General features: G+C 38.0%; 4 protein-coding genes across 8 annotated transcripts; 2 read left to right on the top strand and 2 right to left on the bottom strand.

Moving 5' to 3' along the window:
- Positions 1-54: 54 nt before the first annotated feature.
- Positions 55-2,819, bottom strand: LOC130685361 (plasmanylethanolamine desaturase 1-like). 3 transcript variants are annotated; one of them, XM_057508659.2, is made up of 6 exons: positions 2,294-2,819; positions 2,123-2,179; positions 1,991-2,031; positions 1,894-1,923; positions 666-884; positions 55-605 (listed from the first exon to the last, which is right to left on the bottom strand). In XM_057508659.2, the coding sequence occupies exons 1-6, from the start codon at positions 2,469-2,471 to the stop codon at positions 345-347; spliced, it is 786 nt and encodes a 261-aa protein (XP_057364642.1). In that variant the 5' UTR covers positions 2,472-2,819; the 3' UTR covers positions 55-344. The 3 variants fall into 3 exon arrangements, with proteins under 3 accessions (XP_057364642.1, XP_057364643.1, XP_057364641.1); XM_057508660.2 differs by lacking the exon at positions 2,123-2,179; XM_057508658.2 differs by having other exon boundaries at positions 1,991-2,172; positions 2,294-2,817.
- Positions 2,820-3,642: 823 nt separating this feature from the next.
- Positions 3,643-5,067, top strand: LOC130685350 (SET domain-containing protein 4-like). Its single transcript, XM_059494460.1, has 2 exons — positions 3,643-4,894; positions 4,958-5,067. Exons 1-2 carry the CDS (start codon positions 3,808-3,810, stop codon positions 5,050-5,052), a joined length of 1,182 nt encoding a protein of 393 aa, XP_059350443.1. The 5' UTR covers positions 3,643-3,807; the 3' UTR covers positions 5,053-5,067.
- Positions 5,068-5,576: 509 nt separating this feature from the next.
- Positions 5,577-9,524, top strand: LOC130685327 (molybdenum cofactor sulfurase-like). Of its 3 annotated transcripts, none has more exons than XM_057508618.2 (14): positions 5,577-5,983; positions 6,044-6,253; positions 6,319-6,588; positions 6,672-6,989; positions 7,097-7,149; positions 7,237-7,313; positions 7,468-7,744; positions 7,804-7,920; positions 8,023-8,161; positions 8,218-8,452; positions 8,517-8,715; positions 8,778-8,927; positions 8,994-9,098; positions 9,163-9,524. In XM_057508618.2, the coding sequence occupies exons 1-14, from the start codon at positions 5,917-5,919 to the stop codon at positions 9,370-9,372; spliced, it is 2,427 nt and encodes an 808-aa protein (XP_057364601.1). In that variant the 5' UTR covers positions 5,577-5,916; the 3' UTR covers positions 9,373-9,524. The 3 variants fall into 3 exon arrangements, with proteins under 3 accessions (XP_057364601.1, XP_059350439.1, XP_057364600.1); XM_059494456.1 differs by having other exon boundaries at positions 5,581-5,983; positions 6,669-6,989; positions 8,023-8,167; positions 8,230-8,452; XM_057508617.2 differs by having other exon boundaries at positions 5,582-5,983; positions 6,669-6,989.
- LOC130685331 (protein Cep78 homolog) lies at positions 9,525-12,945 on the bottom strand. The gene is made up of 7 exons (XM_057508621.2): positions 12,529-12,945; positions 12,328-12,436; positions 12,009-12,264; positions 11,634-11,945; positions 11,496-11,558; positions 10,952-11,405; positions 9,525-10,881 (listed from the first exon to the last, which is right to left on the bottom strand). Exons 1-7 carry the CDS (start codon positions 12,880-12,882, stop codon positions 10,222-10,224), a joined length of 2,208 nt encoding a protein of 735 aa, XP_057364604.1. The 5' UTR covers positions 12,883-12,945; the 3' UTR covers positions 9,525-10,221.
- Positions 12,946-13,091: the final 146 nt, after the last annotated feature.

Here is a 13,091-nt window from a genome sequence, read left to right as displayed (position 1 = left end):
ACTCGAAATGAAAATGATAGAGACAGAAGTAATTTCTGACAATACTTCTAAATTACCCAATAAAAAATGTATTCTGTTTGTTTCATACGCTTCTTTTGACAATTTCATACTGTTTAATACTGTAATTCAAAGAGCTCCTATGCTGAATTCTACAACAAACATAAGAAAATCAGTGTTATTTTGACATATTTGCATTAACAAGCCTTATGTACTTCTGTATAAGAAGCAATCTCCAGAGCAAGTAAAATAGGACCATTGTTATGAACTGTGCCTGGCAGCATAACGTAAAAGCAAAAATATAGTTATAGGAGTGACTCAATATTTGCCTCGCAGTAACTAGACCGCTACTTTCTTTTCTCGGCCCATTTGAAATCATCTGCTCGCGGTTTTTGACCAGTGGCGCTTTCAACTAAATATTCAAGTATTTTCCAGAACTTCACGATTTCAAGAGGCCTGTTCAGCCAACCTGTTGTAATGCAGAAGAATGTCTCATGAGGCGATTCATGGTGCTTCCGGTGATGTTTGCGGGGTAGAATAATGTGACAATCTTGTAAACATTGAACCCAATTGGGAAGCCCGGTATACATGTGCGACCATTTATGAATCTGCCAAATAAATCTTTTAGTATTATTTCGTAATTTTTTAAAAAATTGCTAGTGACGAACCTGATTGGTCACGCAGACGAAAACTGAAAACAGAAATAGGTACCAGTACCATGCATAGGAATGGGCAATTTGATCGCTCGAATAAGTTGAAAAACGTGACGCCATAATTCCTAAAGGCAAAATGATCACCATAAAATTATCGCCGTTTGTTTCAATGAAATCGTGGCGAGTTATGGCTGTCGGATCGATGTGATGCTCTCGAAACGGTCGGATAAAATTCTGTAGATAGACAAGTAACCAGATAAAACTTGGTTGAACTTAATCGTTGAAGTTTGCGATTATCACATAATTATCAATTTCAAGCATTCATTAAAAAAAACAGAAACAACGATCTAAATTATTATGTTAAATTTTAGGATTAAAATGGCAATTTATGTAAAAAAATGTGCGAAAAGAACTTTATTCATGGACGATCTCTGCAAAGACTACATACTGGGTAAAAGAGATCATCCGTTTTAGAAACTATGGAAAACTGAACTGATGAAACCTACACCATTCGAGTCGCTAAGCTAGAATGCTAACCAATCTCCATAACACATAATAGCCATTTTAGATACGAAGCATCTTATTAAAACATTTATTAATACATCCTCGATATTGGTACTTCAGTTTGTGTAAGCAAATCTGTTGTTCGAAACAGCATGGATGTCGCGGGAGATTCAAGAGATGTTCAATTGTTCTTTTCTTATCGATGAGAGTGGGCCTGTTATTTCCTTATCGGTATCCGTAATAGATTATATTTAATGTTTCCCCTCAATTGTCAATTGTTCTATGCCTTTGTGCGGTTATGGTTCCAATTATATGCTAAAACTTAATTTTTTGGCTTCTACGAAAATTAAGACTATCGATGTTAGAGAAGCATATTTCGTTCAAATGTTATACTAAATTTTTTTATTCAGTCTATTATGTTTGGTGGTAGGCGTCACATCCGAGTGAACAAATAGAAAAAAAAAATTTTCCGTAGCTGTTGTGTTAAAATGAGAGCATGATTACGAATATATAACTAATTTTAGAATAACGTTTCATTTTTTCTTTTTTGTAAAGGTTTATGGAATTTGCGATTTTTTGGGCCGAATTTAATCCCAGACTGGGAGAACTTCCCCTAGTTGTTTTCTATGAGCATGGTGTACCACCATCATTCAACAGCATTAGGTATCTAAGGACTAGCAGATATGACTATAGCATGGTTCAAGTTATAGTCATTGAAAACTTAAACTTTTACACATACCTTTCCTACGACAGGAAGGTCAACTGAGCCCTGTTTAAATAAAAATTAAAAAAATGTTCCTGGTGATTTTTAAACAAATACATTTTACAATTATCACCCAAGTATCTGCAGCCCAATGAAGGAGTCCAGATGAAAAATCTGCTGACAGTATACCAGCACAGCCAGAAAGTAGAATAACACCAATTGATTGAAGTTGAAAGTAATATATCAAATAACACAGATCTATCACCATCAATGCAACAGCAATAACTACCGAAAAGGTTTCTTGGAATCTTTTGCCTGTGATCTCAAAGAGGAAACAGAAAGCTTACAAATAATAATCTACATTGTATAGCAGGAAAATTGAAAAATCTGTGGGTACTTCAGAAAATAATGAATTTAAATGTATGACATTCTTCACCTTTAGTGTAAAGCTGTGCTAATTCTTGAGCACCCTTGTGTGATGGTCCCCAACGAGGATTGTTATTATCTTCCAACCTAGAAGGAACACTATTAGAACCTGAATCATCCCTAACCAGGGATTGTTTTATGAGATCATGATCGTTTGGAGAAGAAGAAGAAGAAATAGGCAAGGCCATCGCAATGAATGAGATTGTGATATTAACTGATAAGGCGTACACCGTACAGCTGGTAGAGCAGGACAAAAAACAAATTAAGATATTTGTACGTGATTTGCGAAGGAAACGTGTTGACAATCTTATTTTAAAAACTTTAACTTCTGACTTTACAGCTTTCAATGCACGACTTTCTTTGGATATTGTAAAGGGAGAAATGTGAAATATCACCGCTATCTGTGTTTAGACGAAGGTTGAAGTTTGGGTGACTATTTATTTGATTTTTTTTACGATATATCGATCTTTAGATAGGCTATCGTTAGATATTCAAAAACTTTCCGCAGGGTCTAAACTTCCCTAGTCTAAACTCTAAAGTCTCGGTGGTTCTGGTGCCTAGTTTTGACGCAAAAGCGCCTCCTACTATTACCACTATTGTCACGTAAGCGCGTCATGGTCGCTGGTAGTAAGGCCTGCCTTCGCTAGGTAGGCAAGAAAATCCATTTCTGTTCGTGTGTTGTCTAGTTGAACCATGGTGTATTAGTAATGGTGGGACAACTCTCCATTTTAAGGCCTATCTCGAATGAAGCCTGTTTTCAGAGGAGGTGGGTGTGGCCTAACTGAGGAGACTTATAGCCAACGCCACCATCGGAACTATTTACGAACTAGAATATTCGCCAACCACGGAATGGCAAAGGGGGAGATGTACTAGTGTTGCGGTAGGAGAGTAACTAGAAATACAGTGGTGTAATAGATAGATCACTCGACTATAGTACGGGAGTCTCGAGTTCGTACCCAGTATAAATCTTTCTTTTTTCTCCTTTCCTAACGTTTTTTTTTTCACTTTCCATTGTTTTCCCACACATTTCAATTCTATATTACCAATGTATTCTATATTTTACCAATGTTGTTGATTTTTATTTTGTTAAGGAGCGACAAGTACAAACAAGATTTTTTTCCACTTTTTCCACATTCTATACGGACTAAACATAAAAATACGATAATATAACTACGCAAAGGTTAGAAGTTAATTTTGATATGTAACAGGTAATGGGATAATGGGACATGTCCCCGTGTTTGGACTTAGAAAATTTTTCAAGTAGATGCAGCCTTTACTTTTTATTCAATATCGGCCACTAAGCGTCTCTGACTATAGGTCACCTGGACCACAAATAGCCTTCAGCCGAGATAGGCCGTTATAACGAAGAGTTGTCCCACCATTACTAATACACCATGGTTGAACATTAGTCTTTAAAAAGGCGAAAATAAAAATAAATAAAGTTTGGCACCGCCGACAAAATGAAGACATACTGTGGGACAAGCTTTACTGCTTTAGTGACTTGAAACTTTTTTCAATGAAAACATGGGACGAACATCCAGAATTCGTAAACGGCGGATAGAAAGTCAATGTTTTCGCCCTGTTGTAATCGACTCAAATCCGGAATTCGTTGAATTGTGCAAATGGATGAGTGCAAATGGGTGGAACGCTGCTTCAAAAGATTGCTTAAAAACAAAACCAGCTGTGTTTAGTGACACTGGACGTGGCCTCATGGCCATGTCCAACTTAGCTCCAAATAGCCTCATAGTAAGAATCCCTAAAAATCTTCTTATTACTAAAGCAAACGTTATTTCACAAATTCCTGCTTTGCAAAATTTCAAGATGACAACAGCGGAATGTTTAACTTTCTTCATTTTGATTTCAAAAATAAATGGATTGTATTCTTCCTACCTTTCTACTCTGCCAAAGAGTTTCTCAGTTGGTGGATTATGTGAAAGCCAAGAAGTAGCTGTTTTGCCCAAAGTTCTTCGAGATAAAATTATATGCAACCAAAGTTATGTTGTGGAAAAGTATGAAACCCTTTTGGTAATCTGGGAAAAAATTTTTGGTCCAAACTTGACATTGGAAAGTTTTCAATGGGCTTGGTATTGTGTCAATACAAGAGCAGTTTTTTATCAAGATTCGGATATATTTAACGTGGACGGGCTGGAGAATAACATGGCTCTAGCACCGTACTTGGACATGTTTAATCATGATCCGCATGTGGTCGTCGAAGCTGGTTTCAATAAAAACAGCCAGTGCTACGAAATACGATCGAGTCAAAAGATAAAGAAACATCAGCAAGTGTTCATCAACTATGGGCCACACGATAACCAAAAATTGTTTTTAGAATATGGATTTATAACCAAAAAAAATCCTCATAATGTGATTGAATTCGGAATCAATCTTCTGTTTGATTTGTTCCCCGTCCATACACTCCGTTTTGTTCCTAACCGGATTGCTCTTCTCAAGCAGTTCTGTAAGGATGGAAATCTATTTTACAGCGAAGAGGGCTTTAGCTGGAATGCTCAAATAGCACTGACGCTGCTTTCACGTGACGATTCCCAGCTGTCGAGAAAGGGATTTTCTATTTTAGAAATTATACCAGATAAATATCAAATAAAAGTATTTGGTAAGAAAGTAGTAGATGCCTTATTTCTAGAATTCACCGAAAGCGTGAATAAAATGTCTCTAGTTTCTGGCAATACTACTTCAAGCTTTTGGGTTGCCAAAACACTGGTAAAAGATATTCTGAATGTTCTCAGTGCTTGCGTCTTGGACGCCGAATAAATAATAAGTTATGACATCATTTGGTTCAAAACTTCACTTTTATTGTGGTTGCATTATTTGGTAACAGTGGGATACTTTGTTTCGAGATCCTAAGGTTTCGCCATAAGCTTGTACTGCTCTCTGGTCTTAGATAAATCATAGTTATTAATGTAGAGCTAATTTGTTTTTTCACCCGAAACACGGGGGAAGTCGTCAAATTTAGTGATCAAATATCTGAAAATCGTCAAAAGTTGTGGGTCAAGGGGCAGGTGTAGCGAAAATTTCGACGGACAAAAACAGCGATAGGAACGACGAACAGCTTCACCGGGTGGATCGACGGATAGCTTTACCAGGTGGACCGACTGACAAATGCAGTGGGATAGTCTGCGGACTGATACAGCAAACGGCAGACGAATAAAAGATTGTTGAGTCGACGAATAGCTACAACTGCTGGGCCGACGCGCAGCCATAACGTGAGTTTAGTCAGGGTGGCTTTGTTGCGATAGCCTTCAGACTTCCCTGATAGCCTTGCCTATGTTTTCGTGAGGTGGCAAGGATTAGGATTACGAATCTAAGATTCCCATCCTTGGCCGGGTCTCAAGTTACCAGTTTCGCTATGAAACTAGGCATCTCCATTCCGCAGAAAGTTTCACATTTTAGTCGGACTGTCCGCCCTTTCATATTTTAGGCCTGTTTGTCAACAAATGGAATTCGATTTAACTGAAGTATTTCACCTGTTGCATGTGTAGGTGAATCAGGAACCAAACGAACGGGAAAGCTATACAATCTTTTTGTGAGTGAATGGTCATATCCCATATCAGTGTAGCAAATATTCTTCAACTGCTTCGGATCTATTCAACGCTAGAGCTGGTTTAAAACCCTAAAATGGAGACAGATATCTATGGGGAAGAGGCCTGGGAGTATATGAATAGCAACTTCAGTCATGTGAAAGGTAAGCTCAATATTTTCTCCTTTTTCAAATGGTGTGTAATTGGATTTTTTGTATTCTTAGGCTTGTATTTGGACCATGCCGGGAGCACACTGTATTCTAAGTCATTAATAGAGCATTCACTTGCTGAATTAACACAGAATTGTTTTGGGAATCCTCATAGTCGTAACACACCTAGCAGATTAACAACTGATATTATTGATCAAACAAGAATTGAACTACTTAGTTTCTTTCAAGCAGATCCTAATCAATATACATTGTTATTTACATCAGGTTATTTAGATAGCATTGAAGTGAATTTAAGATTTAAGATTAGTAATAACAATTGAACAATATAGGTGCAACTGATAGCCTTAGGCTTGTGGCTGAAAGTTTTCAGTTTTCAAGTATGCCATCCCATTCAAATGACTGTGGGTCCTTTGTATACCTTAAAGAAAGTCACACTTCAGTTATTGGCATGAGGGAATATTTTAAAAGAAATGTTCCATGTTATGCGTTACCATCTGACGACATTAGCACCTATTTTAATCTGGAAAGCCATAATCGTATTCGTGAAAAGATACACGTAAAAGCCAATCTTGCTTCTTCAGTTTCTCAGGGAAAAAAAGGTAACTAAAATTATAGCGATATTTCAAGCTTTTTGGATCATTTAAAAATAAGCCCTATACCTCATGTTTATTTTTTGAAGTAGAAACAGAGGTTGCGAAAGAAAGCGAAAAAACGGCGCCGACATCAAATTCATTGTTCGTCTTCCCAGCGCAATGCAATTTCAGTGGCTTCAAATATCCTTTAGAGCTTATATCATATTCGCAACAGGGAGCCCTCTCTGACATCAGCTGTGATTTATGTTTGAACAAAGAACTTCTAAATAAGAAGGAGGAAAGCAAAAAAGCCTGGTTTTGTCTTTTGGATGCCGCCTCTTATGTAGGCACCAATCAGCTAGATCTCTCTGTTTGGCAACCAGATATGGTAGCAATATCTTTTTACAAGATGTTTGGTTATCCAACAGGTGAGTTCCTGTTGTGCACGACAAAGGCAAACACAGAAACAAGACATTTTCACGACTGACAAACTATTAACGTTTTTATTTCCGTTTCCGCTTTTTCAACGCTATAGGTTTAGGTGCTTTAATCGTTCATCAGCGTGCTAATCATGTCTTACATAAAAAGGTATGAAACGATCACAAATTTCTAATGACCCTTCGGAATTGTAGTTTTATTTTCTTTTTTCTATTCAATTGATTTTGCTCAATAAAGTATGTTGGCGGAGGGACGGTGGAAATTGTTTCGTCTTCTCGCGACTTTCATGTGGCACGCCATGTTCTACAGGAAAAGTAATTTTTTTTAGATAATTCTACCGTGTCGAAGCGAGTGGTTTGCGCTAACTCAAGAAATGGTCTCAATTCCTTACTTTTTCTTGTGTCTTCTCCTACCAAGCAAAATTTTTTTAACCAACATGAATCACAACCATGTTTTCAAAATTGACAGGTTTGAAAATGGGACTGCAAATTTTCTCTCCATACTCGCACTCCGCCATAGCATGCGGGAGCTTAAAAATCTTGTATCAACAATGGACAATGTGTCTATCCACACATTTCGACTGGGGCAATTGTTGTATGTTTCCCTGTGCCAGCTGAAACATGCGAACGGAAAAAGTTTAGTGAAAATATATTCCTACACGGAATTCACTGATCGGCAACGCCAGGGTGCCATTGTCACTTTCAATCTGATGGCGGAAAACGGCGATTACATTGGATATGCTTATGTTGAACTTATGGCAATTGCACAATTAGCTTAGAAATTGATGAGTTTCTGTTTCTCTAGGTCGAAAAAATGCTTACTTTGTACGATGTTCACGTGAGAACAGGTTGCTTCTGCAATCCTGCCGCTTGCCAACGGTTTCTTGAATTATCAGAAGAGGATTTATGTTCCCATTATATGGTAAGATTTTCCTATGCAATACAGTTGCTATAGTAATTACAGTAGTGTGTGGTAACCTCAAATTTCTTCTAATTGTTAATAAATATGGATGCTATTTAACAGTCTGGTCATAAATGTGGCGATGAAAATGACTTAATTCACGGTAGGCCAACTGGCGCAGTTCGTGTTTCGTTTGGTTACATGTCACAAAGAAAGGACGTCATGCAGTTCGTGGCTATATTACGACAGTGCTTTTTGCAAGGTCTAGCTTTCAAATCTTTACTGCGTGATCATTTAGTTTTTCAAATATTTTCGCAGACAATATGGCACCGGCACCGAGAAATAACATTGCAAAAAACTTACTGGACCCCGTTCGGCAGAATCGAACTAATTTTGAATTAGTAGGCATTCACGTCTACCCGATAAAGTCATGTGGCAGTTTCAGTCCAAAAACATGGCCGATTTCTAAGTCTGGGCTATTATATGACCGACACTGGGTTATCGTAAATGATGTCGGCATAGCTTTGACACAAAAGCGTGAGCCAAAACTCTGGTGAATCTTTCATAACATAAAATTTACTATAATGATAATGGCTTTATTCTTCAATATTTTAAAGTTTGATTCGACCAAGCATCGATTTAGAACGAAACAAACTTATTTTACAATACCATGGCACGGAATTGTCAATCAGCATGGATATCAACGACCATTATACGTTCTTGGACGGCGACAATGGAGCAAATCTCAGGAAGATATGCGGAAAAGTCGTCCAATTAGCTCAGTGCGAATCTGCGGTCAATCAGTGGCTGAGCGAAGTAGTTTCCGTAGTTATTAAGAAAGGGTTATACCAGTAATGAATTTTTTTTGTGTCACGAAGGTGATCGGCCGACCTGCCCTGAAACTGCTGCGCTGTTCAATTTTAGATTCATCACTGGTGAATACTTCTCCCTTTTTGCTACTTAATTATAGCAGCGTGAATAGTCTGAAGGAGCAGCTTAAAAGTACGGATTTGGAATTATCTTCAACGGTAGCTATACCATGTGACGTATTTAAAATTAGGCGAATAATTATCCACTACGTTTACCTTCTTTAGGAAGAATACCTGACTAGATTTCGAGGCAATTTCGTTGTACAGAGTGCAAATGCTTTTGAAGAAGATGGTTGGGAAAAAGTAAAAATAGGGCCCTTTCTTTTTCAGGTATCAAAGCGTAATATGGTGACAATATTTAGTTGAGACGCTCATCTCCGTTGATTTGCAATAGAACGTCGGTCCATGTTTCCGATGTCAGATGGTGTGTGTTGATCAAAACACTGCCGTCCGAAGTCGCGAAGCATTAGCAGTTCTGGCAAATACCCGAGGGAAAAAAATGCCATTTGGAATTTGTCTTGAAATGTGTTCCAACGCTAATGGTGCGCAAGTTGTTGAAATTGGCTATCCAATTTCGCTAGATACATCTGATGTAAACAGATGATACTGCGTGTACAAACATGTAAGATATTTGCATTAGGATACATTGTTGCCTGCGCCCTTAAGCTGCCCTAAGGATAATGCAGTAGATGCGGAACTTGTATGAATACAAAGTAGACAACAAATACACAAAAATTCTAATAAGTTACAAATAAATTAATGAACGACAAATTTATTTGAACGCTCATACTTCGAAATCGAAAATGGTACACACAAAAAGTGCCTCTTCCAGGTGTGGAGTGATGAAAAGTTGTTGCCTTAAAGCTTCGTCAATAGGGTAGCTTAAGAATGTTCTTGGATCGGTATGCAGTTACATATCCGAAAATGGGAAAAGAACAAGTGAGGGTGGGTTAAGATACAATGGTTTGCACCATAGGTTTCCCTATTTTTTTTTTTAAGTTTTATCCCACCTTTTTTTTTCCGCATCTTGGAATTTTTCACTTTTTTTTAATCATTACTTCAAAACATTCCACCCAAAAGCTCCGATAGAGACGCACGACATTTTCGGACAAAGATATATGAATTTTACATTTATGTTCAAGCTGGCGAACGAAAAATAAATTCAAGAAAAATAAAATCAAAACAACACCTTTAAAACGAATTTCCTCTTGTATCAAACTGAGCGTTGCCTAATTAAATGGCTTGCGTCTTCAGTACACGGTTTTTGTCGCCCAAATTAGGATGGATTCTGATGAACGCGAATACTGCCACGTTTAACGAAAATATTTGTGCGTTTTCCGTTGGCGCAAAAACCGCGAATTTCTTTTAGTGACGGAGGCATTTTATGGAGCAAAGCAACTCGCACTTATCAGATTTTTTTACGATAAATGGTTTTCGCTGCTCCCTTCGTTATTTACGGAGGTGTTAGCGTACTGCTGCCAATATCATCAATGCTGAAGTTCCCCAAAAGATCGACAATAGATGACAAGTTGATGGTTGATGACGGTGGCGATGGGATGCTGTCTTTTTCAAGGCAAATTTTTTTTGTCTGTTTGGTGTCAGAATGCGGAAGAGAATCATTTGAAACTTTAGTCCGCATTTCAGTTGAGCTGTTCGAAATTGGCCGACTTGAAGCACTGGATGTGCAAAAAGAATTGAAACATGTACTGTAGTGCGAGCCAGCTTGCTCTTGGGAACAAACACTTCTATTGTCGGTCAAGTCAGGTATCAAATTCCTTTGATCTATAGATAGATCATTTTTTCTATCAAGCTCTTGACGTAATCCTTCCAAACTCGTTCGTAGGCTTTTCAAGGAATTCACACGAAGATTGCTTGTTGTACTTCTTGATGAATCATGGAGGCTAACAGCTGACTGTTCTTGCATAATTTGTGAACGATTGTTCCTTGGCGAGTGTCCGTTAAATAGAGATTCAACCAAACTCATACTCCGGGAAAGTGTAGCAAGATCTTCTGTTGTTGTCGTATTTTCTTTGTCTGAGATCACACTTTGGCCTTGGCAAACTTTGGGAAAGTCGCCAGAAGTATTTTCGCAACTTTTACCTGATTTTTCCACCTTTTGATTATAACAAGGTAAAGGAATTTATAAGATTATTACCATAAGCTTGGACAGATAACCTTGTCACCTTGTAATTTATGGTTTTCGTGCTTCCCATAAGCGAACAGTTTTCGCTCGTCACGTTCTTTTCCGATTTTGCACGGTTTGCTTTAGGGTCAAACTGACGCGCGGCCGCATACACGGCATCGAGAATTACTTGAATTTCTTGACCTTGAACTTTTGCTTGACAATTGTGAGGGACAGAGGAAGTAATCTTCAGTTCTCTCAATAAGTCCTGAAGTCGCCTCAAGCACATTAGCACACTTCGGGTAAAAGTACTACTAAGCGCGTCGCTTTCAGCAAATTTGGACGAGCTCGATATCATCATGCTTCCTGAACAGGTTTTGTTTTTTATACTGAGCTCTCTCACTTCCTCCTCCAATGTCGCAATTTTTGCTTTAACTGTTCTGACCTCGTCATGTATTTGAGTAATGTGCAACTCCGCATTATTTGGCGAAATTCTCTTCATGAAATTATCATGTCTGAAAAAGAAACAAATACGTAAATAAATAAAAGTAAAATGAATGATAAATTTACGTTGGTTGGTCGGCCAAACGAGAAAAAGCATTCACCTTGGATGTACAAGTTGACTGAACGATGCATCATTTGCCAATCCATCGTTTGATACCTTTGCTCTAACAAAGAAATGGGTGATTTCTTAAATATTGCATAGGTTTTAGAAACTTATAAACGGACTATAACAGACATACTTATTTTTTGACTCATGTCTAGGTTTAATGGGAGAATTCTGAGTTTTAGTATTTAGCTTCATTTCTTTCGAAGACGTATTACGATGCACATTTTGCCCTATTCTATTTGACACCAAGCGATCTGACACCGGAGTGGAGATGGGCTGAATGACGACGTAAGGATGCTTCAGCACGTTAAACTCCAGAACTTTTTTCAACCTCTTCACCAATGACGAATTTAAGCCATCATTGTTACTTGTGTCAACGTAGACCAAGGAACAGCTTTTTTCAGCAGCCACTATAAGCTGATTGAGGTGATCATCTCTCAAATTACTATGAATAATAAGTTGAATGCCAAATAGACTATAGACAAAGCTCTAACAAACTCATAATTACCAAAATTGCAAGTCAATTGCCTTTATCCAACTATCTTCATACAGAGCTAATGCCAAATGCCCTACAGCATCAGAAAGACTGTTACCACTCAAAGAAAGCCTCTTTAATCCACACATCAGATCTAAATTGGGATCTCCTGCTGACAAACATGCTTTCTGTGCAGCATTGTCTCTAGCAACAGACTGAAAAGATACTAGTGAGGCAAGCAGTTTGCCAACTTTATCAGACAAGCCAGAGTTCCTCAAGTCCAAGCATGCTAAACAAAGATTTTTCTGTTAAACGTTGATTATGTCACCAAATAATGCTAAAAGCTATGTACCAATATTGGGTTTTGCTTTTACTGCTTCAATAATTTTTGCTAATCCTTTATCACCAATCTTGCTTTCTGCGAAGCAAATATGTTCTAATGAATTTGAATTAACAATACCCTAAAAAACGTTAACAAAAAAAGGTCATTATGAAACTAGTGATACCTGCTCCTGATTCATATCCAAGCCTATTTTGTTAAAAACATTGATACCTTACTGACACAATCCAGGTCTGCAACACTAAAAGGTATTCCAACCAAAAATAGCTCAGTTAAATGTTGACTGTTATTCAAATGAATGAGCAGACTTTGGACAAATGGGTGGAGATGTTTCAACTTAGTCATGTGGATATGGTTTTTGGATTTCAAATCAACATCGATAGTCACGCAAATTTTTTTTACGGAAAAGTTTTTCCTTAAAGCGGCCAAAACCGGATCCCACTCAGATGATGGGATTCGAAGAAACTTGAAATTTAGAATGGTATCTGGCCAAGATGATTCGATGGCGTGCAAGGGTGAGGTTCCTTTCAAGAGACATTCTCGCTTATACGTCGAGACAAAATTCATTATGCTTTTTTCTGCACGGTATATCGTACTACGAGTACCGTGGCATCCAGGCCTACTCAATGGTTTCGCCATCTACAATGATAGCGAGGCCAGGGTAAAGTGCGGACGTTGACTGCGGACCTGACAAGTCACGGAATGTCGCATGCAGGCTGACTCTAGGTCAAGACCTACTAAATGGGCCAGGAGGCCTATTGACATGTACAGTATGT

This window comes from Daphnia carinata, chromosome 3 (assembly GCF_022539665.2).
Source record: "Daphnia carinata strain CSIRO-1 chromosome 3, CSIRO_AGI_Dcar_HiC_V3, whole genome shotgun sequence".
NCBI classification, from domain to species: domain Eukaryota; kingdom Metazoa; phylum Arthropoda; class Branchiopoda; order Diplostraca; family Daphniidae; genus Daphnia; species Daphnia carinata.
This window is presented reverse-complemented; position numbering and strand designations above follow the sequence as displayed.